Source organism: Myotis daubentonii, chromosome 4 (assembly GCF_963259705.1).
Source record: "Myotis daubentonii chromosome 4, mMyoDau2.1, whole genome shotgun sequence".
NCBI lineage: Eukaryota > Metazoa > Chordata > Mammalia > Chiroptera > Vespertilionidae > Myotis > Myotis daubentonii.
Genome location: NC_081843.1, coordinates 49,466,752 through 49,480,586, shown reverse-complemented (window position 1 = coordinate 49,480,586; position 13,835 = coordinate 49,466,752). Strand labels below are relative to the sequence as shown.

General features: G+C 39.2%; 1 protein-coding gene across 1 annotated transcript in view; it reads right to left on the bottom strand.

The window, feature by feature from the left end:
• LOC132233832 (uncharacterized) overlaps positions 1-13,835 on the bottom strand; it is a 95,839-nt gene that overhangs the window by 20,316 nt on the left and 61,688 nt on the right. Inside the window, exon 2 of the mRNA XM_059695082.1 lies at positions 12,831-13,078. Coding sequence (XP_059551065.1) covers positions 12,831-13,078 — 248 coding nt within the window. The remainder of the gene's footprint in view (positions 1-12,830; positions 13,079-13,835) is intronic.

The window sequence follows — 13,835 nt, the reverse complement described above, 5'->3', positions numbered from 1 at the left end:
AATTCCTCATGTGTAATCACCTATCTACTGCTACATAACAAGAGATCACAAAACTTAGTAACTTAAAACAGAAATTGTTTCTTGTGATTCTGGGTTCAATACTTTTGGCTGCGCTCTCCTGGGAAATTCTCTGCTGTATCTCATTTAGAATCACCAGTGTGACCTGCATACCCTGGTAGCACAAGCAGGGTTGGAGGGACTAAGATGTGCACACTCGTGTCTGAGGCCTAGACGCTGGCTGTTGGCGAGGCCTCTCTATGTGGTCTCTTGTCATTTGTTAGTCTAGCCCAGACTTTCTTTCATTGTTACAAGAATGTTCCAAGAGGTAAAGCAAAAAACTGTAAGGCATTTTGAAGCCTAGACTCCAAAACTTGCACAATTCTACTTTCACCAGATTCTTTTGGTCAAAATAAATCACAAGGCCTCCCTAGATTCAAGGGGAAAAAACTCCACCGCTTGATAGGAAGAGCTGGAAAAATTGTGGCCATAATTTTAAGTCAAGCACACTATGCCTACTCCTTTTTTTGTCAGGTTAGCAGCAAGTATCACAGTGAAGGCATCTACTGGATATTAGCTGAAAGAAAATCAATGTTCTGGCACTTTTACTACATCCAGCTTGAGACTATAAACTCAGGATAAGAATAAACTTGAAGGGAAAAATTAATTTTGATCAGATTAATGTATAACTCATTACTTGGACTCATTTTCTTTTAAAAAATTGCCCAGATCCAAATGCACATGTCTTATTTCAAAGGAAAAGCTGTACCTCAAAGAAAGAAGCCTATGCTTTGGAGGTTGACAATAAATCAACGAACAGTTACAATAGAGGCTAGGGCACCAAAACGTTTTTGTTGAGTGTTTCCTTCCCACGTCCTGCGTGGGTCAGGGTTCAGGAACTGGAAGCAGAGCCGCACACAAATGAAAATGAAAAAACAAGAGATAATTTGGGAATATTGGGGGGCCAGGCGGGCAAGTCCAACTCAAGGGGAAGGACTTCCACCCGTGCTCAGGCCTCACCAAGCTTTTATTGATCTGGGATGCACCCATAGCATAGCCCTTAGGCATGCGACCCCTGGCAACAGGCAGACTAGCCCATCAGCAAGGATTTACATAATAATAAATGGGGGAGCAGTTTCAGCTACCACTGTCTGGACAAACACAGGTGGCACCTAGCTCCGACCTCTGCTAGGGCTTCAAAGGCACCCAGCCTTGGGGGTGGGGGGGGGGTTCTCTGTCTATGCTTATCAGATAGTGAAGGCAATAAACAGTTTCCCACAAATTTTGCTCACTAATACATTCATTAATTGATCAAGTATTCTTCCAGTGCTTGCCATGTGTCAGGCTCTGTGCTATTTGTCCAGGATGTATAATCTAGTAGAGTGGACAGACATACTAATGGGTAATTGTAACACAGGATAGTTCATATTTACAATGATAGTTATGCTCGTAAAATTCATTTAAAAATTTATAATTTGGTTGTGTGAGAAGACACACAAGTCGCTTAGTTGCTAAATATACTATGTATACATATCAATTTTATGTAGCATTATTTTTTTTTATTTTTTTAATATATTTTATTGATTTTTTACAGAGAGGAAGGGGGAGAGATAGAAAGTTAGAAACATCGATGAGAGAGAAACATCGATCAGCTGCCTTCTGCACATCTCCTACTGGGGATGTGCCCGCAACCCAGGTACATGCCCTTGACCGGAATCAAACCTGGGACCTTTCAGTCCGCAGGCCGACGCTCTATCCACTGAGCCAAACCGGTTTCGGCTTATGTAGCATTATTAAAGCCTTTTGAGGATTTTAAGGTTATATATACAAAGAAAAGAAAGAAGGCAAGATTTATAGTATAGGACCAGGTGGTAGACATCTGGTTTTTTTTTGTCTGTTTAGCAACCATTTGCTCTTCGTGTAGGGACAGCCCCTTGATTCTCTGTCCCCTTTCTTCAACTCTCAGTCTAGATGATAGGGACAGAGACAACTGTACCCCAGTCTTACAGGTGAAATGTGTTATCCAGGCCTGGCCAATCACACCACTGCATTTTTCTGGCCGAAGGGACTTTTTAGGGATAGTTATATGACCCAAGAAGACATAGTGAGAATGATTTCCAGGACTTTTGTGGAACTACTGTGAAGAGAAAATCACTCTTTTCTTTTGCATTTACTCAACAGAATGGGTAAGAAACCTGCAGCTGCTGGAGGCCACACAAGGAGCCTGAGAATAGAGCCACTTCTGAAGGAAGGGCTGAGACATGGAGGGAAGAAGATTGGCATTCGAGCCTCTGGATCCATCTATGCTAGATTCAACTGCCTAGACTTCAAAATATTCACATTCATGTTCTCTCTCTTTCTCCTCCCTTTTGTCAAAGTATTAGTGTTGCCCCCTTTCACCAAAAAAACTGTAACAGTAGAGAAGGAACAAAACTCAGGAAATAGGTTTGAGGAGTATGTATCAATAAGACCAGTGTTGTTGAAACTAAGGGTCCCTGTGGGGAAATAATGGGGAACAAATAAGGTAGGATGAGGCCACTAGATGGTAAGGTATCTTGACATCCAACAGAGTTCAGAGGTGATATAGTGGAGTCTATTAAGTAGACAGAAGAGAATCAATTAATTTTACCATGAGTACATATTTACTATTTTAGAAGTCATAGCATCATCAACTGAAATCAGTCAGAAAAAAGTTAGAAGGAAACTGTAGTAATTTGGAGGATGAGGAGGAGGACCCAGATATGGACAATTGAAGTGCCAATCTGAGAAGCATAAACAGATAAATAACGGGGATAGAGACTGCTCAAGGACAGGAAAGAAAAAGGTTCATAAAAAGAGATACAGGGAGACTAAGTTAATCAAAGAACTGACCAAGTCTACACAAACTAAATCTAAAGAACAGTCAATCTATAGAAAGTTGCTTGATGATATTCTCAGTACGCAATTAAAAAACATAAAATAGTACCTATTACTTACAGATTTTAGAAACCTATTCTAAGTCCCAATTAAGGAGTAGAATAAATTAAGTAAACATATTCATATTATTCACACTATGACACAGGGCTTAGAGTATGTAAAACAACAACAACAACAAAAAAACCCCAAACTTCCTGAAACCTTCAATTGGGGCTAAAAACTGTTGTGACTTTAGTTTGTATTTATGCTAGCTGGGCGGTATGTTTAACAATGACTCATGATGACTTTATTTAAAAGGCTCTGTGTTTATTATTAATTGCTCATTCCGGGCCCACAGGGGATTTAAGACACTTTTGCTTTCTTTATTCACCAGCCAGAACCCTACCTATTATGGCCAATCCAATTGGATTGGAAAATGCCTTCTTGTCTCACTTAATTTAACCTGTTTTAAGGGTTTAGAAAAAAATATTTACATACAGAGAAAAAAATTCCCAACAATATTTAAGAGTAACATTTATATTGGAAAATTGGAATGTGTCAGGACTAGGCAGATTTTTGTCTATTAAATAATTGTGGTTATAATTTTTTTAAAGCAAGATATTAAACCAATAGTCAGAGGGCTGCTTATTTGTTTCTTTAAATCTGCCAAGGAATCAGGATATCGCCTTACATTTCCTCCCTCAGGCTTGGAGGGTTTTGATCTAACTCCCTGCTTTAAGTTCCTGTTAAGGAAAACTCATGCTATTAGTGTCCTGGAGAAAGCCCAGTGCTTTTTATGTTCCTTCTGGACCACAGGGGTATTATCAGAGCAGTAATGAAGGCTGACACGTCAGGTGGGAATATATCTCAAGGAAAGGCCTATAAAGAGGCTTTGAAGATATAGGTTATTGGAAACTGTGCCCACTGTTCTAAACTTAGCATAAATTAAATTTAGTTGTATTAATTAGCAGGTTTTAATGTCTGCTGTCTTAAACGATGTTTTAAAACCATAGGGATTTGATTCAAATAAGTTCTTGGGCTCTCTGAGACCTGACCAAAGAAAGAAAAACAAGTGCCCCCAAAGATCTGAAAGGCACAGACTTGTAACAAGCTCATTAGGCGAGCTTGAAGGCGTACGTCAGTTCTCCTTGGGCAATCTGTGTTTTTCCTCAATGGTCATCACTCTGAAGCACTAGCTCTTTCATATAATTCATACATTTGACACACATATGTGGGAATCATGTGTAAAGTTTACAGCTTGGTTGAAGTAAAAACAAACAAAACCTGTTTATTTAAAAGGCATGTTTTAATAAGGCTCTGTTGGAACTGCTAACATATACATAAATACCTAATAGTGTAACTTTTTTAAAACTCTAGAGCAGTGGTTCTAAACCTTGGCTCCGGAATGAGGCCCAGAAATCAGGATTTTAAAAAGATTCCCAGGTGATTCTAATGTGCAGCCAAGGTTGAGAACCACTGCGCCAGAATCTTTCCTAATCACAATTTAAAAAAAATTTTACATCACAATTTTAAAACTGTAATTTAAAATTTTTAAATTAAAATATGTAAATTACAAATTTTAAAAATAAAAATTACAAATAATTACATTGAATCTAGATTATTTGTTTTCCACTGGGAATTTAGGCAGTATATGAAAAACCTTGTAACTATTTTGGTATACTGTCGCTTTGCTAACAAAGAAATGGGCTAATTCTAATAGGAATTGTCCTCTGACCCCTCCTCAAGACCCTGGGGACTATGTGTCTGCAATTCCCGTGAGTGGCCTCCGAGGGGCAGTGTTCTTTTTAGTTTGTGTCTTGATAATCAAGACAGTTTTTTTCTAAGTTACAGAGGACTCAAAGAATCATCTATTTCAATAAGGTATTTCTTAGTGGTTTCAACTCCTTAGTAGCTGTGTGGTTTAGAGCAAGTGACTTAACTTTTCTGAACCTCAGTGTTTTATATATATATATATATATATATATATATATATATATATATATATATATAGAGAGAGAGAGAGAGAGAGAGAGAGAGAGAGAGAGAGAGAGAGAGGATTCTATTCTAAACTTAGAAGGTAGTGGCAAGGATTAGATAATGTGCATAGGTACTTTGTAGGAACTTTCAAATGCTATCTCCCTAAGTCAGTGATGGCGAACCTATGACATGCGTGTCAGAGGTGACACCCAAACTCATTTTTTTTGGTTGATTTTTCGTTGCTAAATGGCATTTAAATATATAAAATAAATATCAAAAATATAAGTCTTTGTTTTACTATGGTTGCAAATATCAAAAATTTCTATATGTGACACGGCACCAGAGTTAAGTTAGGGTTTTTCAAAATGCTGACAGGCCGAGCTCAAAAGGTTCGCCATCACTGCCCTAAGTCCTTCCACTGCCCTGTAACGCAGGTTACTATTCTATCTTTAAGAGATAAAGAAACTGAAGCTCAGAATAATCAGGAATGCAGTTGAAGTCCCATGGCAACTCAGTGGTGAACCTGGGATTTGTGGTTTTAGCATATAAGACAAGTAAAATGCCTAATGAATTGCCTTGTGCATAGTAAATATTAGTAATTTTTAACCATTTTTATTATTGTTATTGATATAACTATTAAGTTTTATATAGCTGGTACCTGAAAGACACTGAAATTTTAAAATATTAATTCTATGATGAGTTAACATATGTAATACTTTCAACAATAAAGATATTTTTTAAAATTAAAAAGTAAAATAGGTATAAAAATCTATTATGACCTAGCTATTCAGATATTTTAATTTTTCCCCAATGTATATTTGAACAGAGAATTCAATGCCAAAGGAAATATTTTAAAATAAAAGTTATGGTCAATTAAATTTGGGAAATGCTATGTATTTTATTAATCTCCTGGAGACTGACAAGAAACAATAACATATAAAATCATCTGAGATGTCTCACAATAAAGAAAATTATTAATATAGTTTAAACCCAAAGTTTTCAATGTATTTGACAAAGGAATTCTTTCTTCATATAATATTTATGATCATCCCATGAAATTGGTATTCTGTAGAAAACATTTAGGAAAAAAGAATCTATTGAAATTCCTCTTCCAAGTTGAGCATATAATATTTTGTCAGGTCTTCTTTTTCTTCTGATTTAAATCCCTGCTGTGGATGTGCTGTTAAATGTCAGAGCTGACAATAAACACTGTTAAACCTAAGTTTTTCTCACAACAGTACAACATTTTTAAACACTTCCCTCCATAACTGCCGTCATAGCTAAAATATCAACCCTTTCCTGAAACTCCTGTTCATAGTAATTCTTAGAGCTCCTTATCTTTTGCACCATAATGGTTTCTCCAGTTTCACTGATGCTAATTCAAACTTTTTAATTTATTATGTGCTTATGACTCCACAATTAAATGGTGACTTCCTTAGAACCATGCATTGAACTTCTATGTATCCCTCCCTAACAAAGTGTGAACACGGAGCATTGCTCATTCATTCATTCAACAAATATGTGCCGGGGTCCAACCCCAGCGGGTCCAGGGGGTCCCCAAAGGTGTGGACGGAGTCAGCGAAGAATGAATGACACGGAGGCTGAGTTCAGTTGATCATCATAGCCGGGTTCTCTTGTCAGGGTCTCCAGGTAGGTTCTGTTCAGGTTCTCCAGTCAGGTTCAGTGTCCAGGTTCCAGTCAGGTTCTCCTGCCAATCTCTGTAGTCAGGTTCAGTCCAGGATCCCTTGCCATGTTCTCCCGCTAGGCTCTGTCTCTAGGCTCCGAGGCCAGTCCCTCTCCAGGATCCTCCGGCATGCTCTCGCCAGCGAAGTTCTTCTGTCTCTAGAGAATGTTCTGTGTAGGTTCTGTGCCTAGGCTCTGTCTCTCTTGGTCCTGTCTTCCAAACCCTGTGTCCTTAGTTCTGTTTTCTGAGTTCTGTGTGTTTCTGTCTTGTTACAACTGTATTTATACCAGTTGATTCAATCCTATCAATCTCTACTACAAAGGTTAGGGCGTTTCTTATCTCCATTCCAGGGAGAAAAGATTATGTAGTTTAAGCATGATTGTTCGTAGTTAAAGGGATTAATTACCCGCCTGGCACTTAGTTGAGGGGTTTTATTCCCTCCCTAACTTCAGGGGAAAATCCCTACCTGGGGAAAACAACCTTTCTCAGAGACCTTGGTTAAAACACATAGTGCCAAGAAGGTGAGCAAACATATTAAGAACTGTATGCCATATATGCCAGGTCCCTTGAAACAGCAAGCATGTACCGGCTCCCGGCAAATTCCCCCTTTTTTATTTTTTAAAAGCAAGCATTAAAAAGAAAAACCTGAAATGCTCTCTTGTATCCATTTTAAGAGTAGGATTGTCGCTTTCCGCTATTACCTGAGTCCTGATCTATCACCCCAGGGAGAGCTTGCCAATCCTGCACTTTCCCGGGGTGGAAAGGCTGCAGTGGGGTTAAGGATAAGGCTCCTTGGGCCTACCTTCTCCCATGCCTCTACATTTACCTTTCCGGCACCTTTCCTTCCTCAGAAAAGCATGGACGTATTTCTTGTATAAAATGTTCTGTCTGACTGGGAGTAACCTTAATTCCTCTGCTAACAAGCATATATGTTAAAAGATCAATACGGAGTCTTTTTTCTTTAGACTCAGTATGGCACATCTTCTTAATCTAAAGATCAATACAGAGTCTTCTTTCTTTGGACTCAGTATGGCACATCTTCTCAATCTAAGAATCAATACAGAGTCTTCTTTCTTTGGACTCAGTATGGCACATCTTCTCAATCTAAGTTCTGTACTATCCACCTTCTTACCCTACTTATCCTCTATAGGGGGGTCTGTAGCACCCTGGTGGAGTCCTATCCGTCCCGAGTGTTGGGGTTCTCAATGGGGGGGGGGCTTACCTAGGGGAATCCTTTTCCAGGGGTTCCCAAAGGTGTGGACGGAGTCGGCCAAGACTATCCACCCTCTTCCTATGGTGGAGTCCTATCCGTCCCGAGAGTGGGGCGCTTACCTAGGGGTCCCTGTTCGGGCGCCAGATGCCGGGGTCCAACCCCAGCGGGTCCAGGGGGTCCCCAAAGGTGTGGACGGAGTCAGCGAAGAATGAATGACACGGAGGCTGAGTTCAGTTGATCATCATAGCCGGGTTCTCTTGTCAGGGTCTCCAGGTAGGTTCTGTTCAGGTTCTCCAGTCAGGTTCAGTGTCCAGGTTCCAGTCAGGTTCTCCTGCCAATCTCTGTAGTCAGGTTCAGTCCAGGATCCCTTGCCATGTTCTCCCGCTAGGCTCTGTCTCTAGGCTCCGAGGCCAGTCCCTCTCCAGGATCCTCCGGCATGCTCTCGCCAGCGAAGTTCTTCTGTCTCTAGAGAATGTTCTGTGTAGGTTCTGTGCCTAGGCTCTGTCTCTCTTGGTCCTGTCTTCCAAACCCTGTGTCCTTAGTTCTGTTTTCTGAGTTCTGTGTGTTTCTGTCTTGTTACAACTGTATTTATACCAGTTGATTCAATCCTATCAATCTCTACTACAAAGGTTAGGGCGTTTCTTATCTCCATTCCAGGGAGAAAAGATTATGTAGTTTAAGCATGATTGTTCGTAGTTAAAGGGATTAATTACCCGCCTGGCACTTAGTTGAGGGGTTTTATTCCCTCCCTAACTTCAGGGGAAAATCCCTACCTGGGGAAAACAACCTTTCTCAGAGACCTTGGTTAAAACACATAGTGCCAAGAAGGTGAGCAAACATATTAAGAACTGTATGCCATATATGCCAGGTCCCTTGAAACAGCAAGCATGTACCGGCTCCCGGCAAATATGCACTGAGCATCCCCCGCGTGCCAGACACTAAGTGCTGGGGTATATCAGTACCCAAGCAAGGTCACTAGTACTCTAGTGGAACTTTTATTGTACTGGAGCAGAGAGATATATTACTTAAGTCTTTAAGTAATTATATCATGTAATGTCAGATAAGAGTAAGTGGCATGAAGCAATAAGGGCATGTGAAAGAGTGAATGAGAAGAGGTTACCTTGGAAAGGACTCTCTAAAGAGGGCATATGTAAGCTGAATCTGAGTAACAGAAAAGAACCAATCACGCCATAAGAAAGTCAGAAAGAAAAGTGTTCTAGACCAGAGCAAAGAGCCAGGGCAAAAACTAGAGGTCAGCTGAATTGTCTAAGAGGAAAAGCAGGAAGGCTAGGGTGGTTAGAGCATGCGTAATGGGTCAGAGGAATCGCTATGATATCAACTTAGAGTGGTGGGTATGAACCAGATTGCAATAGCAATCTGAACTTGATTTTAGGTGCTATGGAAGCCACCGAGTGTTATAGACATGGAAATGACCTAAGCATGTTTTCATCACGTAGAAAGACCACTCTGTCTGCAGGGTAAAGAATGAGCTGTAGTGGGTCAAAGGAGAAATCAGGGCCATTTATAGGCTGTTTTAGTAGTCAAGGCAAGATATGATGGTGATTTAGACAAGGGTGGTGGCAGGAGAGCAAAGGAAGTGGAGAAGTTCTGAATATACGTTGGCAAAAGAGGGAGTGGTGAAGGTTGAGAGGTCTATAGAATATCCAGAAATATGTGTCAATTTAACCTGATTCTGAAGCTCCTGGGAAAAGGCAGGGCTAGATACATACATTTGGGAGTCATTGGCACAAAAACAATATTAAAATCATGGGACCACATGAAATCATCTAGGTCAGCGGTTCTCAACCTGTAGGTCGCGACCCCTTTAGGGGTCGAATGATCCTTTCACAGGGGTCGCCTAAGACCATCGGAAAACACATATATAATTACATATTGTTTTTGTGATTAATCACTATGCTTTAATTATGTTCAATTTGTAACAATGAAATTGGGGGTCACCACAACATGAGGAACTGTATTAAATGGTCGCGGCATTAGGAAGGTTGAGAACCACTGATCTAGGTAGAGAATGTAATCCGAGGCACCTAAAAATTTAGAAGTGGTACAGGAGAAGAGTAGTGACAGAGGGAAGAAGGGAGGGAAAGGTGGAGGGAGGAAGAGAGGAAGGAGAGAGAGAGAGAGAGAGAGAGAGAGAGAGAGAGAGAGAGAGAGAGAGAGATATCAAAATGGTAGGCAGAAACCAGAGACTCAGGAGAATGTAGTGTTGAGAAGTCCAAGAGAATAAAGTATAGCTGAGTCAAATGCCAAAGATCTAGATGAGGACAGAAGAGGAAACCACCGGGTTGGCCAACATGGAGACAATAAGGGCATGATCAGTGGAGTGGTGATGACCGAAGATGAGAGTTGTAGTTGAAGCAAGAATGAGAGGTAAGGACTGATAAACATTCAATGTAGACAAGCTCTTCAAAAAATTTTCCTATGAAGAGAACCAGAGAAGTCTGGCAGTAGTTAGAAGGGACATGAACTCAAGAGAGGTCTTCTCCTACTCCCCACCCCCAAATGGGAGATACTAAAGTCTGTATAGAGTCAGAAGAAAAGATTAATAATGCAGAAAAGAGAGGGACTAATTTAACACATAAATCTTCAATTATGAAAATTTTGAATGTATTTGATTCATATTAGACTGAATAGGAGGTTATTTTCCAATATATGAGCTGCAATTGTGACAATCTCCAGGAAACAAAACTGGGTGGTAATAATAATAATAATAACAATATTAAGTAATATGTAGTGCTTATTTTGTGCTTTACAATATGTGTGTGTGTATACATATATATGCTTTATAAATCCATATAAATAGATGCTTTACATATATGTAAATATATATTTGCTTCTGTATTCTTCCAAATAACAATAATTGTTCTCATATTACACTTAATTAGGAAACTGAGATACAGAGAAGTCAAGTAACTTGTCTAGTGTCAGGTAGGCTGTAAAACCAGTATTCACGCACAACCTGACTCTGAAGCCTAAACTACAGGATAAACTGGTAAAAGATTTCACATCAACTGGCATTTCCTCAGTTCATGACGTATTTTATGATTCACCTCCTCTCAGTTACCTCTTCTTTTTCCAAGGGTATATAGTTATAGAAAAGGATAAAAAGGAACTGTTTTTAACCGTTTCTCTATTTGGGGCAATCTTATGAGATGGTCAAACCAATTAGGTGCGGTCAGCAAGTCTATCAAACCCGTTGTTTTTAGAATATTTATAAATATATACTGTATATTAAAATATAATTTTTTACATATAGTAGTTTTTTTCACAAAAGTATTCCTTCTATATATACATTCAATACACATTTATATATTACTATAATGGCTATATGGTATTCAATTGTTGAGATATACTACAGTTTACTTAACCCCTCAAATATACGTGTTTGTGTGCTTATGTATCTACATAAAAAGTCTATGATCTTGGCAGAAAACTTAGAAAATACATCTTAGCAAAAAGAATTCCACTCATTCTTTCATTTAATAAATGTCCATTTTATGTCATGCAGCCATTACAAACCATGCTTTCAAGTGCTATTTAAAAGCATGAGGAAAATGCAAAGGGCTATATAGAAAGTATGTCAAAAAATCAGATCAGTAAAAACAAATCACTCATGTATGAGCGAGAAAGAGAGAAAGGAGAGAAGGGAGGGAGAAATGTAAGCAGTAGTTATTTCTGGGTGATGAGATATTAAGGATGATTTTTATTTTCTTCTGCTTGCCTTTTCCTGATTTTCTATAATGAACATATATTACTTTAATACTCAGAAAAATGTTACTTAAAAATAAAATTTTTCTACATATTATGCTGAGAGCACATGCATCACCAGACATCTGATTTGAAGCTAAAATGGAACCCATTAAGATAGTAAGGCATAGGGGATAAGAGGACATTTTATTATTTCAATTACTCAAAAACAATCCTCTAAGTTATTCCACTGCCAGGAGCAGTGGACTGACTTCTCAGAAAGGCCCATTTCCTCGGGATGTGTGTGTGTGTGTGTGTGTGTGTGTGTGTGTGTGTGTGTGTGTTTAGGGCACTACATAGTTATCCATGCTAATTAGTATATATTCACAGATGATGTGTCCAATTCACAGATGATGTGACAATCAACATAGGGTTTGCTTCTTGCCACTAGATCGTCCCCAGGAATAGAGATTCAGGTGACATTTTCAAGGGAAAAAAGTCCATAAAGTATAGGTAGAAAATTCAGCCACTTTCCTCTGTCTTGTTCAGGCTATCCTTTAAGATGCCTTTTTTTTTATTCTTTTAAACTTTCTATTGTGATAAATTGCAAACATACTAGGAAATATCTATTTGATTGCTCAAAAATATGTACAATAAACTACATGTTCCTATCACCTAGGTTCAATAATTATCAACATTTTTAAGAACTTTCTTTCCCATTGCTTATCTTATATTAGTAGGAAACAATACTACTTAAGAACAGAAAAACCTGCCCTAACCGGTTTGGCTCAGTGGATAGAGCGTCAGCCTGCGGACTCAAGGGTCCCAGGTTCGATTCCGGTCAAGGGCATGTACCTTGGTTGCGGACACATCCCCAGTAGGGGGTGTGCAGGAGGCAGCTGATCGATGTTTCTCTCTCATCGATGTTTCTAACTCTCTATCCCTCTCGCTTTCTCTATTTTTTTAAAAAAGAACAGAAAAACTATACTTGTAGAAAAAAATTACAACATTAAATAAAAAAGAAATTTTTTTTAAAAAAACCTCACTTCACTAAGCTCTGAAGAAGTCCCCAGATAGTTTCTGAGGTCTGCTAATGCAGTATCACCTTTCCCACCCAATTTGCCCTTCTTCCCTAAGAGCTATATTTGAATACATTACTATGCTTGGAAAAGGGAAAAACTAAAATAAGAAAAGCAGTAAACTAGAAGCTGTGAAGCTACAGTACAGAACAGGGTGAAGTAGCCAAAACTCATCCAGGGAAGTGCAGCCAAGAACAGCCGAGGGACAAGCCGACAGCAGGCTGCAGGTCACTCTCATTTACAAGGAAGCAGAGCCAGTGGAGCACCCGGTTGTACCTACCCAAACTGTTGTCACTACTCGTGGGCCAGGAAGCAATTCTATCCCTCAGTTGCTTCTTTTTACAGGAGTTGTCTGACTTCTCAGAAAGGCCCACTTCCTCCTTCCTAATTTCTCGAACAAGCTGCATGCGGCATCTTATAAAATCCTGAAAGGAAATCTTCCCGTTTTCATCTGCGCCCAGTTGGTTCATGATCTCAGCCACAGACTCTTCCATGTTCAATTGGCGACAGACCATCAACAAGTCATTCCTACAAAAGGGGTTGAACCGAAGAAACATTGTTTAGGAGAGACATTTGAAGTGGTGAATGAAAAAAAAAAAAGTTTCTTGACTCTATTCACCCAGAGTAAACCTATTTCTAACCTCGTTGCTTCTAGAAACGTGGTAAGGGTGCAAAATGATCTGTTTCACCTGAGTTATTCTAGACAAGAACTCTATTATTATTTGGAAGAGTGAGGCAACTTTAAATCCTTTGTTCTCTTTTTTCTTCCTGTTTCCACACCCTTCCCTCCTTTTCACTCTTTTGAAATTGACGGAGCACCTGTAGAGTGTAGCACTGTAATCCCACTGTAAGATAAAGTTTCAGAACATAGAAAAGACATTGTTTCTACTCCTGGCAGAGTTTTAAATCTAGTCAAGTTGTAAGAACAAAGGTTTTAACAAGATCAGTTTTCAGCTTTCTGGACCAATCAGCTCATGTTAGCGCTTCTTTAAAATATTATTTAATCCTGACTTTCATGACTCAGTGCTCACCTGCCTCTGTTTTTTCCTGATTTTCTTTTAATATTTTTCATGCTCCCATAAGCAATTAGCAAGCCCTTAGACTTAGAGCAGGGATCAAATCCCAAGTGCCTTGCAGGACTGGGACGTAATGTAAATGTGTGAGGTAGGTAGATCCTAGACAAGAGGGATTGATGAAGTTTGTGGTTTGGTTAACTGGTATATTCAGCCTAGAGGTTTTCAAATTTTAAAAAATAAATAAAAAGAATAAAAAAGGAACAACAACA